Raw genomic sequence first — 14,436 nt, 5'->3', positions numbered from 1 at the left:
CCCAAATCTTAACAACTTGCTGCATTTCAATTTGGTCTCTGAGATCAACTGAAAACTAAGCCAGGAAGGCAGGCGGTATTAGCCACAGCAGCTCATCTCTGTCATGCCGGTTTTAGTGGAGATTCTAAAGCTTCTCAAGAGTGCAAAGTACTAGAACACACACAGTCAAAAATGTCCACTCCCTGTGTCCTGCCAAAGAAACCTGCGCTGGGCAAGGTCATTCTCAGTTGCAGAGAGCTCACCTGGGAGCAAAGGCTGGGCCACACCCTGAGCTAGTTTCCTGATAAAAGCAGCAGGGGCACACGGCCACAGTGCTCAGCTCCCATAGCACACGGAAGGAGCAGGGCACAGAACGCCAGAGGCACAAGTGCAAAGTCTCTCCAACTTCACAACACTGCAGTGTTTCAACCAGGCTGAACAGAGCTTGTGGCTATCCTGCACCACACCGCAGGACCTCAGAAGGAGAAAAAAAGACAACGCTAAGGTGTCAATATTTACAACTGACTAAACACACACAACACTAAGTCTAGAGAAAACACTGAGGAACTCAGATTCTCACCGATTTAGGTGCATGTGCCAGGCATGGCAGACTGAATTCCATTCCAGCAAGCACAAGGCAAGTGAAGCTTTTCAGAACAGTGCTACGTCCTGAACTCACACACTTGTCACAGCTCTGGGTATTGTACTGACCTCCATGGGACCCACCAAGCACAGAAAGAACAGCAAACAACAAAAGTTGTCACTACATATTCTGCACCTCTCCTCACAAAACATTGCTTAGCTCTGGCTGCCCCACCTAACATCGTCTAGGAGGGGATGGAATTCAGCACAGACAAGAAATCTCAAGCATCCAGCAGAATCTTCCATATAGGGATAAAACAGAGTTAGGAACTGATTTAGGATTAGAAAGCAGATAGGTATGTAAAAAAGGCAAACCTAACAAAGAGATTATCCAGTACATTTGCTTTCTCCACCTCTCTCAGAAGAAATCTAAGTCAATAGTTCAGTAAAACTATAAGCAAAGCAGATGAAAGTAGGAAGTGAGAAAGTATTTTTCATTTTGCCACGAGTATGGGTAAATGAAATCTCATGAAAACAACCTCCACAGTTCATCATCTAGTGCAGAATGGTAATACACCCACATGAATAAAGAAAAAGTTATTCAAATACATATGCCAACACTGAATAGTATTTGCCATCCTTTGCCCCCACAAGAAGCTCCAACTTTAATCTCATGTTGAGGTGAATAAGAGATTTTGTTTTAAGATGAAACCTTTGAAATCTCCTTCTGTCTGATGTAAATGCCTGGAATATCCATTCTCCTCAGGGAAAGCACATCAGGGTAAAAACACACTCCAGAGAGGAGTCATCCCACAGAACAGAAGGGCCTGGTCTCTGTCAGTAAGCAGACTGGTGTCCCATGCCTCTCTCCTTCTCATTAAGTTGTAGCACAACAAAATAATTCACTCTGTACCGAGCAGTAACAAAGCTCATTATCTTTGGCAAACAGACAAACTGCAGAACTGAAGGAAAAACAGATCCCAGAACTGCCTTACCCTGCCAGTGATGAGAATTTATAGCAGTCAAGGATACCTACAGCCCCACTTGGAAAGCACAAATACACCACAGGAAGCTCATCAGAGCAAATGTGAGAGGTAAAGCAGGCATTCTGGAGACCAACCAAGGTCAGCAAATGTGGTTAACAGGCAAGAGAGACTGGGGTGGATAAGATGAAGTATTACACTGTCATGACAGGGTACCTTGAAGTCGGAGAGAGATGCCATCAGCTCATCCAGTTCTCGTGTAGCTGAAGAAGCAGAAATTCGGGTCTGCTGCTGACTGGCGGTGACACGCTGGGGGCTGCTCACCTCGCCCTGGCTCACAGTGATTGCAGGCCTGGCCGAGGGAGAAAACAAAATAAAATTTTAGAGTGTTTAAACATGGGAGGGCACTCCTAGACTGGATGTCCCACTGCTCCCCCAAGTAAGCAGAGCATGAGGAGTTTCCATCAGCACAGCCCAACCTGGCCCAGCTTCCCCAACATGCACAGACCCTGCCTCATATGAGCACATCCCATCTGCTAAGAAACAGATGATGCCTGCACATTCATTTTGTCAGACAGGGGTATTTGTGGTCAGCTCTAAATCTGAGCTTGAACAGTCTACCTCTAATGGATGACTTGCGCATTTTTCCATCCAGAAGTAGATTACAAAGCACCAGCACCCACCTGACTTCTGACCCTTTACAAAAAGCCCATCTTCCATCCGTCTCCTGCAGCAGCTGCCCCTACGCTACAGTCACCATTCCCCTAGGAGCCCATCCCACCTCACCCAAGCCTGCAACCACCACAACATTACTCACACTGGGCTTGGCACGGAGCTCTCCAGCTCATCCAGCAGGCTCTCCACACTGGGACGCACGTCTTCAATCCCACGTGCACCATTTCGCTTTGGCTTTTCTTTTGTTGGAGGTGCAGCCTTCCCTCCCCCTGAGCTGCTGCTCTCTGGGACAACATAGTGAGGGCCAGCCACACTGGGCAGTGACGGGCTTCTGCCAGCCTCATCTGAAGAAATGGGAGCAGAAAGGAGCCATTCAGAGCCCCATTCCACACATACACACATGCTAATCACAGGCAAATACAAAACATTGTCCAGAAATCTTGTGGAACATCAATCTTCAAAGATATTAACAACTTAACAGTGAGCAACCTAAACTAACTTCAAAACTTTAGTTAGAAGCAGTTTTGAAGTTGGCCTTGCTTTGAGCGGAGTGCTGCAGCTCAAAGCTCAAGAGATGCCACCCTCACTAAATGAATCTTTGATTAAGGGCTGGAGGGGTCTCCCTCACTAAGGATGTTGGAAAGAAAAAGCAAGCTACTATTCTGAGAATCAAATTATCCACTTATACCAAATGCCTTCCTATTCCTTACCTGCTGTAAAGCCACTGGCAGGAGTCTGTTGAACAGCATTCAGTTCCAGAAGGAGTCTGTCCAATTCTGAGAGGTTGCTGCCCAGAGAGGAGCTTGTCATTGTGGGAGATGGTTCCGCAGACTTCTGCTTGTTTGGGAAACTGAAGATAAAAGGGAAATGTGAAACATCAGCATCAAGATACAGGACAGGGATGGAGGGAAACTCCTTAGGTTCCCAAACTTTACCCATGTGCTGTGGTCTTTCAGGCTGATGCTTTTAGCTCTGTGGCTAAAGAAGACACATGCTTTGTGACATGACTAAACACAGCCACTGCTATTCTTGTAAATCACAAAAATAGCATTGATGGACAAGGTCTCTGATTTTATGACTACATGCTGCCCAGCCCTGTAGGAAAGAGTTAACTGTCTGTAGATCCAAAATGCACAGAACAGCAGCAGAACCATTAGCTCACATACGGGAAAATTACTTGTTTCTGCTGACACCACACCGAGCAGCAACATCCTCCTCCCTGAGCAAGGGAATGCAGGGCTAGCAGAGTGGAGACAGAGGCAAAGCACAAGCCTCAGGTTAGTAGCAGAAACTGAGAAGCCGTAGGATATGTCATCACCTCTTGCAGCACTCAAGGTCTCCCCAGGTCCTCACACCTTTAATTTTGTGAACTCTAATCAATTCATAAGAAAGTAACTGTGTATTATTTTCTACTGTGTTAAATACACATTCATGTATAAAGCACTGGCTGTAATTACTGCTAGCCTTATATGACTGATATTATTTACCACATAGAATTGCAAACTGTTCCAAAGCAGAACTTCACACCAATGCAGTGATTTTTATAGCAGCTACACAGTAGTAACAGTCTTTTCCATTGTTAATGGCACATTTTCTCCTCCTGGTTTTACAAAAGAAATAACTTTTAATGCTCTAGAAGTTCTTCTTTTATCAAAAAGATATTTTCCAAATCCAAAATGAGAACTTCTGCCTTGTGCACAGGACCACATTATGCTCAGAAAGTTAGTATCTAACAGGTTAACTCTGACACCTGTAACACCAGTGACAATTATGAATTCCATGAGGGAAGTTATCCTTCTCTTCAGGTTGAAAAACAGATCCACAACTGCAATCTGAGGAGAACGTACTTCATGCCGAACCAACACACCAGCTACAATTCACACCAGAATCAAGTCATGCTAGACCCTTGCTCAAGAGGACTTATGGCTCTAATTACCTTCCTTTCATACTAATTGCATGCAGTCATCTGAAAAAACTGCAATTATCATCTCCACTGGACCATCTCTGGCTAGGCTGCCCAGAGAGAAGCTGAGCTCTAACCAAAATTAGTTCTGGTTGGAAGCAACTTCCTGCTCAGCAGAAAGAGCTGGCATGGTTAGATGTTGACTCCAAAGAAACATCAGTCTCCAAAGTGTAAAAAGGTGCCTAGGATGAATTTCTGACAGCCTCTGCATCACTCATCCCTATGTTAGCAGAAAGGTCTGTCCTACGGTGCAGGATACTCCTCCAGCCTTTCAAGAGTGAGAGCAGCTGCCTTTGCAGGTGTGAACTTGTTATCTATTGATCACCTACTGAGATGGAAGTTTTAAGAAGCTTGAATTTACCTGAAAAATCAAGTCCCTGCACAACACTCCAGGCCACAAGTACTGAGTTCCCAGGGAAAAATAACCTAAAGGCCATCCACCTCCTGAAGAACTTTTGTGCTGTTTAGCAGGGGGTGGATTAGTGACTTGTGTTTGGATCATATCCTTCACAACACAATCCAGAGCCTGCTACCTCTGATGGATCCTTAACTTCCTGCAGCTGAGCAAGCCCAAGGGCCAGGTCAAAGTTTGAAATGAGTATGAAAGTTACAGTGGCATGTTACAAAAGAGGCAATCAAAATCGACACAAAGCAACATAACACACACGGAGAGCAGAGTTTGCTTCCACTTATAGAAGGCAGTTTGACCCTCAGCAAGCTCAAGTTGTGAGTCACACTTATGTCTTAAAAGGCACAGGATACCTGTAGACGTGTTCCTCTTCACTGGCACGGGGAGTAGGAGAGTTGAGCCCGTCTCTAGGAACGGAGGCACTGGAGCTTTTGGCACTAGAGCTGTATATAGGAGACTGGGGCTGAGGCTGTGGAAACAAGATTTGCATTGGAAACAGAATACAAAACAAATATGTACACTGCTGCACTGCAAACCCATAAATTGACAGGGCAGAACAAAAAAAAAAAAAAATCTGCTGTTTAGTCAAGCCTGCCTTTATCAGATGAGCTACACCAGGAACAGTTTTCCCCTTACTTTAGACCTGCCTATGAATCACAGCTTTGTGCTGGAAACCCCCAGTCTGCCTTCCACAGGCTCAATACAGATGACTAACACTAATCTCATCACACCACCATTTTGTCAGCACAATGACGATGGCTTTCAAATTCTTTTCTGCCATTTGCTCCAACCAGTTAGTTCTAATATAAACTCCCACCTCCCCCTATTTCCCTGCTCTGTTCATAGCCAAATTCATCCTCGCTTCTTCCTATTCCCTCCTCCTTGCTTTCCTGAGCGATCCTGCACTTACAAAACAAGCACTCTCCCACTCACCTGCTGGTGGCCGTATCTGGGGGTGTTGGGTTGCCACTGGTCTAAGGGGTCGATCACGGTGCCATTCAGGGCGTCATTGGAAGGTGGTGGGGGCACCGGGGGTGGCACAGCAATCTCCTGGTACGTGTGGTTTCCAGTTGGGTAGGAGTAAGGAGTTTCCTCAGTGAGAAATACCGGTCGTTTGGAGATATGCGAGGTGGTTGATTCCAAGTCTGCCAGTAAGGCGTCTGCAGGAAAGCAAAAAAAACCCAACAAAATGGTAAAAGCCTGGACTAGAGCTCTGTCTCTTTCTTCTCATTTAATGTATCTGCATCAGAAGTTTTTCAGAAGGACTTTTCATCTTGGGTAATCTACCAAATGCCCTGAAAAACACTACTGCTGCTCAGAAATTAATGAGTTAATCAAACTTCTACTACAAAGAAAACACCAAAATGTAGCAAAGCAGCCAGAAAAGCTGTGTCAGTCTCAGATTTTTGCCTTAACTGGAAAAACACCCAACAATAGGAACCCGTAGTCTCACTGTACCCTGCAGAAATGCAACCTAGGCAAGCCTGTCCAGAGACCTACTCCAACAGGATATTGACACAGACTAATCACAGTCCCCACATCATCACAGAGTCATTTACTGTGGCCGCAGGCACTGCTTTCTGCAGGAAACAAGATCTCAGGAGGTGTTTTCTCCAGAGTCCAAGGTAGTGGAAGAAGCAAGAAACGTTCAGATCAGTCCGTCAGCAGAGCAAGAAGGACGTATTTCAGTTCTGCTGACAAAAATCCCTCTCAGTACATCATATAAGCAGTTAACAAGTTTCCAGAGGCTGCCAGGTAAATGCCATTTCTTCTGGAAACAATTCTTAACTAGATGGGTGGAGCTCACAAATTCCTCGAGAAGGAAAATCTCCACCAGCTAGAAACACTCATGCCAGGCAGAGGACCTACATCACACAGTTAACACTTCTCAAAAAATCTCTCAGTCCCATCAGAGATTAGGCATTCCCAGCCTTCTGGATTTCTCCCTACAAATGTATCCTCTGCCCATTCCCAATCCTGCACTCCTCTGGGGTGACTCAAAGGCAAATCCTGACCTGTTGGACCTTGCAGCCCGTGTGCCCACCCTGCAGAGCCCACTGCAGTTCCTGCAGGGGGGACTCCAGTGAGACCCTGCAGGTCTGTGCTGTGCTCAATTTCCAAAGAAAGCCTCCCTGGCCACATGCCCAGCTTTCCACTGGGGCAGCAGCACCAGTGCACACCTCTGCAAGGCTGTTAGAGGAGTCAGTTCACTGGAGACATCAGTGCTCTCCATGTAACAGCACCAGGACACACCTGGCAGGTCCCTCTGGAGATGTGGAATTCAGCCAGAAAACAGTAACGCACTTCAGCAGAATTAGGAGGGACACTCTGTGAACCCCCCTGGATCTCCCTTCCCCCTGGGCAGACCCAGCTGTCCTCAGAGAGACTCTGCAGACCCCTTCTCCTGCACACAGCAGATACTTGGCACTCAGGTTTGGGGCACAGGGGCCCAGACTGAGGGTGGCCACCCTGCAGTGTCCCCCACCAGGTCACAAGGAGCTGGTGGGACCAGAATAGCAACCGAGCAACTGCTCACACTAATGGCTGCCCACAGCTCCCTGGGCAGCACCTGCCAGCCCTGAGCCACTTCCTGAGCGCAGCACTCCACAGCAGCCAATGCACTTAGCAAGCCTTCAAGAAAATGTATTAGAAGAGGACAGTATTATTGTATTACAAGATGAGGAAGGTGCTGCTTTTATATTCACTCTTTTCAAAAGGCCAAAGCATCACAAAAGAAAAAATAAGCAATCCTGCACTCAGAGAGCAGAATACAGCCATTAGCAAATTAAATACTGTGTTAAATTATTTCTATACACCTTTCATTTAGTTAAAAAGATGCTCCAAACCATTAAAGTCACAGGATCTATCTTCCTAAAGGGACCAAAATATCCCAGAAGTACATCCTCTGAAGGGAGACAAGTACTGCGCAGCTGGGGAAAAATGAACTGTATCTTTTCAAGCAAAAGAACAGCTGGTGGATTCCAGAGTGAAAGGCACATACCTCCAGGGAACTGCCGATGAACCGCAATTCCTACAGTCAGGCAGGTCCTATGACTGGAGGTTTCACCACACAACCTCCCAGAGAAGTGCTTGCCGAGAAGGAGTGGTTTTTGCTTCTCCCCTCCAATGACAAAGGCAATTCAAACTCCACCAGGAAGTGAAAATCCCGTGAGGGTGCTGGGCTCCTCCGGCCCTGCAGAGGGGACGCAAACCATTTTTCCACCCTGCACCTCCAGCCCTCAGTGCAGGACCGGCAGCTGTAACCATCTCGCCACAGACACTGCCCTGCTCGGCTCCCCTCTGTGCCGATGATCCTTGGGACAGACACCCACTGCCTTTTGCTGGTGACACAGAGGGAGCTCGGCTACACGCACCGGTATACTTGTACAGGTCTGCGGAAGAAGGGCGGTCTGGAAATACCGGAGCACTGAGCCCCACGGCTATGAAGGAGTTAAGATTAATGATTAACCGCCCCCATGCCCTCCCCCTTCCCGACTTGAGCAAACAAGGCAAAGCCGAGGAACGGAAAGCGGAGGGAGGAGAAAAGGCCGGAGAGGAATTACTCGGTTACTCAAACTAAAGTCCAACTTTACAACTGATATCGAAGCAGCTGCACGAAGGCACCACCCCAAGCCGGCGGGACAGGAAAGGCGCTCACACCCCGGTTTCCCGATGTGAAAGGACTTCTCCTTGTGCTCGCTCACCCCAAGTCCTGCAATCCCCTGTCCTCCCTCCCCTGCGCCCCCGCTCCTCCAAGCTCACAGCCATGACAGAGGGAAGGTCTTCCCCATTCGCGTCCCTCCCCGCTGCTGTTCCCGGATCCAATCTCATCAGCAACCACAGCTCCCTGGAACTCCGCTGCAATGGGAAATTGCGCCCGTTCAACGGGCCCAACAGCAGCAGCAGCACGTTCTCGGCGAGGGCAGGCTGAGAGTGGCAGCGGCACCGTCCCAGCTCACGGACATCACCCTGCCAGAGGAAAGCGACTCCCCAGTCCGCAGGCACGGGCTGCAGGTCGCTCCCTTGGAGGTCAGCCCAAGGAGTCCTACAGTCCAGAGCACGACTTGAGGCTACTGTTCAAAATCCGACCAAAAATTAACCAAAAGGATTAACATTTTGTTTTCCATGAAGCACCTCATCCCAAAAGGTCCCAAAGCACCATGCACTCATTTAGGATTTATACAACTACCAGAAGACAATATGAGATAGATGAGGGGAAAGAATGGAGATTTATTAATAAAAAAATATGCATCACTCTCTCTTTTGCAAAAGGGAACATCATCTGTAACCTGATGAACTGTGACAGGGATGCTGTGCCTTGTGTAGTGCTGCACCTCTCGTCACAGCACTGAGTTCACTACCGTGACGGCTCCTTAAATGGAATATTAAATGCTTAAATAGAAATATTAAAGCCTCGATCGACTGACTGGGTAATGAAGTGTTCCTGCCCAAGGTGACCCCTGAGGGACAGTGCTGCAGGACGTGTGAATCAGCCGGTCAGTCCCACAGCCCGCAGGCAGCAGCTGACTGGGCACCGCAAGGCAGCGGCTCGGGCCAGTGCCCAGCGGCACCATCCATCAGAGGGCACCACCAACACCCTCACAGGGACAGAGCCACGAAACCCAGGCAGCGCCCAGCCTGGCAGCGCCTGCACCCCACCTGTGCAGCCCCGCAAGAGCCGGGAACCTGTCCCTGGTTCAGGCACACAGACACTCTCGGCGGTGCCACGTGTGCTGCACCTCCCCACGGAGACGCGCATCTTCACAGCAGCTACCGCCCAGTGCTCCGGAAACAGCCACACACACTGTCCTCGCCGCAGCCTCACCGCTGCCCCAAATACTCTCAGGAACACTACAGACACAGCTCTAGGAGGCAGAACCTCCCAACGATGCACACCATATATTTAGTTATCTCAAGAGAATCGATTTAGCAATTTTGTAGCAGTAAAGTAAACCAGACAGAGTTATAATGGACCTTCAAACCATTGCTCCGCCCCAGGATCACCCCTCTCTCCACTCTCACGACTACAACAAGCCACTAACACAACCCACAGACAAAATGTCAATTCACAGACATGTGCATGGAGCAGAATCACTCCAGTTTCCAAAGACTCGGTAGGAGTCGGCCATCTATGGGCTGTGCATATAGAAATCTGTGTTTTCCACTCAATTCGCAGGGTGCTGCTCAGGGGGTGCAAAAGGGACACCTGCTAGAACACTGCAAACCTGAACACTCCTGCTTATCATGGCTACTCTGGAGCAGTTACACACCAAGAAAACCCTAACTCCCTGTACACTGCAGCACAGAGCACCTCAGCACAAGCACAGCTGGTCCTCCACAGGCTCCGGTAACCTGGCCAACCACCTGGTAAAGCTGTGTGAAAACATTAAACAGAAGGGCAAAGTCTTCCTTCCAACCCAAAAAACTACACACTCGATTGAAATCACATTTAGGCCTGAAGGCTACTCAAACCACATCCTCCCCAGTATGGGATCTCCCCAAAGATTTTCCTGTGGAGGAGGGACAGTTAAAGAACGATGCCACATTGGACACCTTTACTACTAAAAAGCATTCCAAAGACACCAGGAGGTCCAGGGACATTAGTTTGCTCCTCTCTCCCTTTCCTCACTTTTGCCAAAGATCATTATTAACTAAGAGGTCCTTGGGATTCTGGTCTACAAATCCTCCACACTACTCTGCACATTAGTGAGGTATGTATAAGTAGCCCTTTAATACCAACTGCAGTGCTTCAAGGTAATTGCCAGCAAAAGCCAAAGCTCTGCTGATCATTTCAGCAGCTAAGGACAAGAACTCTCACGCTGACATCCAATGCATTGAACCACTCAGAAAACATCCCTTCTACTACCAAAGCAGCAAGGTAGAAGAGCAGGACAAATCCTTAGGCTAAGCCCCATTTACCAGTTCAAGCTGCACTGAAAAGATCAAGTTCTACAGTGCACATTCCTGTGCTATCTCCCCAGCCCACAGCTCCGTGGGCCCAGAACAGCTCAGGCATTCCAGGGGCTCCAAGGCGGGCTCCTTCAGCATCGCTGCGTGTCAGCACTCGCTGGCCTGCAGATGCAGCATCCTGCAGCAGCAATGGCCTCTGTGCAGCCAGGGGCACATTCTTCAGCTTCCCACAGCCCAGGTTTGTCTGACACGGAGCAGTAACACCAGCCTAGGGAGCACAGCACTGCTCTACAGTCTGCAACAGCAGTAGGTAACACTGGGGCCCCTTTCTGCTGACGCACACATCAACACCCCTTTCTAGGAATTTGAGCTGGACTCAGCTCCCTTAAATAGGTAGAGTGAAGTTACTAAAGAGAAAAATATATATTTACATATATTTAGATGTATCTTCCCATGCATATCAAAGCATACTTTGTTCACTTCCCCTTTCCTGTGCATCTCAAAAATGCTCTTGGATTAAGGTGACACAGTGAAGCAGAATACATCATGGACTAATTCTGAAAAAACCTACATGACAGGGCATCGACAAATTCACATTTGCCAACTGACAACAAGCAGCTTTTCAATGCTAATTTTTCCTCGAGTAGTAAATAATTTTCCACTATTCATAAGCAGTTTAGAATTTATCTTTTCCTTTTTTTTTTTAAATGAGGCAATTTAGAGAAATCTAAATTTGCTTTCCTCCGGAGAAAGGATTTCCATATGCAGTTGATCTCTCTCAACAACCGAGGATTCTTAAGCCATGCTGACACAGCTAATCACAGCATTATCAAGACAGTGAGTAGATCAAAAGGATGGTGGTCAATTTTCTTCCACATCTCATCTGCTGCTGCGGAGGAAATGGAAGCATAACTGAAGCAAGATACTTCAAAGGCCTCAGATATCAACCTTTCATTTTCAACAGCCGAAAGCCACATCTGCACATGTATTAAACCACACATTGCCTGTAGCTCTGCTTCTTGCATGAGACATCTGGAAAGTGAGTAGCACTGGAGACAAGATTCCTCATCCAGCCAGCACACAGAGCAAATGCATTCAGCCACAGAGTCACATCTCCCCCAGCATCTCTGGTGCCACATGTCCCTGACTGCCCAGACACAGCACACTGGGGAATCAGGATGAGATGCTGGAGCACAAACTACAGAATTCCTCTGCTGCAACTGCACAGAACAGGTATCTGCACCTCCCCTATCTTCCCCCCTGCCTCTATTTACACAATTAAGTAGAAGAGCTGCAAGTTTTCCTGATTTAGGCAGCAGAAGATTCCTAGAGGACTGGCAAATAGAAATAAAAATGAAGATACCCCTAAGGGCAGCTCTCAATGAGGAGATGGACTTTACATGCTAATCATGTCTCACTTGGCATCAGACAAATTTCAGACCTCTCATTGGCAGAGAGCCCTTTTTTCTGAATACCTGCAAGATGCTGAATTCAAATCCTTGATTTTTGCTGTGCCCTGAGAGAGTGAGGGGAAGGCAACCGCATCTCCAGAACTGCAGTTTGAGCTTGTAGCCTCATCTGAGCTACCTAGTTGCAAAATCCCTAAATGCAATCTTTAAAAATCTCATCAGGTTCAAATAAGTCTTCTCCCCACCACCTGCAGGAGTAAATGCAGCTCCAGCTCACATACAGGAAGACAGTTCAAGGCAGTAACCCAATCCCTGGCATGACAGTTTTACGTTGTGAGTAATTGCAGAGGAATGGGGAGCCTGGGTATATTTATCCTATTAAATAGCCTTTCAAAAGAATTATCTGCAGTGCTCTACCAGACCTGCATCCAGAAGACTTGCTGGAGCCTTGCTAGGATTTCTCACTGCCCTAGGACTGCAGAAGGTGTGGGGAGCCCCGAACACTGAGGGCAGGAATTCCCATTTTGATTTTTCTCAGCAAAATGGCAGAACCTTATCAGAAATAGGAAAATCATGAATAGGTAAAGGCAGGCATTGACTTCCAGGTAAAAGACATTTACTAATAGGTTCTTAAGGCACTATATTCCAATCAATGCTTTTAAATGCAAAAAGATCAGAAACTACAAAAGCAATAAAATACAAAGACTGCATTCAAAATGAGACCTTAAAAACTCAAAGTACAATTATATGCTCTTAAAAGCCTCAAGTTCTCCAGTTCATATATATAGAAAGCCTGTAAAATAGTTTGGTTTACTGTCTAAGACATTTTAAGGAGATGACATCTAGAAGTTTTCCAAAATTTAACCAATATGTCAAGAAGGTGGTCAGAACACAGGACACATAAAAGTGCTCAGCTTTCTTGTGAAGCAGGGGCAAATTGTTATTTAAGATACACAAAAATTCAAGGCACAAAAGATAAGTCATTTACCAGACCTAACAACTGCTGGATTATCAGTACAGAGCTGCCACTGGGATTTTTACTTCACATTGCCCAGACCTGCCTAGAGGAAGTTCAGATTGCATGATCAGTAAAATCACTCAGCTCTCTCTTTAATGTACTAATGTTTAAAGCCTTGTGCTTTCTCACTCTCAAGGTATTGTTGCAAGTCATGCCTTGTGTCACTGCTTTAAAAAAAGAATTTCCAAACTACTATCAATATGTGGAATGGTAAATTACAGGAAAGACAATCGCCATTAAAATTTTGAAGCTTCTCTCTACTTTCAGACAAAATTGCCCCTTAAAATTATCAAAACTTTGCATTTGTAGCATCAACTTAAAAACTTTTGTGGGTGCTCCCAAAAAGCTTAATAGCAAAGGCAACCTCCCAGCTGCAGTTACGCCTGGCTACCCCAGGCTGCAGAGACAAACTGAGCAAGGATTCATCCCGTGGCAGCCAGAACTGCTGTTGGAATCGGGTGGCGGCAGCCACCATGGTTCCTCTCTGTGCCAGAACTGGAGTACGGACAGCCAAAGCAGTGAGCCTTGCCCAGCACAGCAGCCCATGCACCCAGCTCTGACCACTATCAGTACGTCTAAACAAAGACAGGACACTGCAGTGTGAGATGTGGTCTGCGTGAGCAGCTGCAGCAACGACTGCGGCTTCCTTTCCCAACCACCGAGACTCAAGCTGGAGAGTTCATTCCAGAGCTTGTGGCCAACTAACTGGTCACAACTAACACGCACTACTACCACCCTAAGCCTGGGGTTGTAAAAGAGTGTGCAAATCAGCCTGTGTGAAGCAATTTCAGGAACTGTTTATCAGTAACTACTCACTGCACTTTTGGGGATGAGCTGCAAACCCCTGGAGTGTTCTGGCTGTAGTTCCAGCAGAGCTGACACCATCACGCACTGCCAGCATAAGGGAAAGGCCCCGGGATCCTCCCTTCCCCAGCATGCAAACCCGGGCTGTTCCTGGAACTTGCCCCACTGATCATCAGACACTTTCTAAACTAATTCAACGTACTAATCCAATAAAAGTTTGCTGAGGTGTTGGTTTCAGTTTTTTTAGATAAACTCATTAGGTTTCTTGGAAGCACAGCTCCAATCACTCTAAGTAGGTTTTAGAAAATATATTAAAAAGACCAATGGCAGAATTGAACTCTTGTTTAAGTAAGTGAATAAAATTTCTGCTTTAAATGGAAATGTTCTACTTTCACCTTCAAAACTTAGGCCAGAGGACAAATTGTAAATCCAGCCCATCCTGCCATCAGCTGAAAGAAATCACCCACCCTCCTGTCAGATTCCCCTAATTCACCTGCATCTCAGATGCAGACCAGAAAAAAGGGCAGCCTGAAAAGATGCAGCCAGCAGACAGCTCGAACTGAGTCGCTCCTTATTCTGGAGACATCCCTCACCACTACCTGCCACTCCCACCCGAGCCTACGTGGACATTTTGTTTTGGCTTTTCAGCCCCAGAACTGTGACACGGCTCCGTCCCCAAGGCTGCACACGCTATGTACCCACTG

The 14,436-nt window shown here is 47.1% G+C and overlaps 1 protein-coding gene across 4 annotated transcripts in view; it reads right to left on the bottom strand.

Moving 5' to 3' along the window:
• Positions 1 to 14,436, bottom strand: part of PXN (paxillin) — a 45,714-nt gene that overhangs the window by 15,382 nt on the left and 15,896 nt on the right. For all 4 annotated transcript variants that reach the window (XM_030285602.4, XM_072936134.1, XM_030285604.4 and 1 more), the window contains exons 2-6: positions 5,525 to 5,751; positions 4,945 to 5,060; positions 2,930 to 3,069; positions 2,362 to 2,563; positions 1,761 to 1,896 (exon numbers count right to left, since the gene is read on the bottom strand). In XM_030285602.4, the coding sequence (XP_030141462.4) occupies positions 1,761 to 1,896; positions 2,362 to 2,563; positions 2,930 to 3,069; positions 4,945 to 5,060; positions 5,525 to 5,751 (821 nt within the window). The remainder of the gene's footprint in view (positions 1 to 1,760; positions 1,897 to 2,361; positions 2,564 to 2,929; positions 3,070 to 4,944; positions 5,061 to 5,524; positions 5,752 to 14,436) is intronic.

This window comes from Taeniopygia guttata, chromosome 15, assembly GCF_048771995.1.
Source record: "Taeniopygia guttata chromosome 15, bTaeGut7.mat, whole genome shotgun sequence".
NCBI classification, from domain to species: Eukaryota; Metazoa; Chordata; class Aves; order Passeriformes; family Estrildidae; genus Taeniopygia; species Taeniopygia guttata.
The sequence above is the reverse complement of the archived record's forward strand: the minus strand, read 5'-3'. Positions and strand labels throughout refer to the sequence as shown.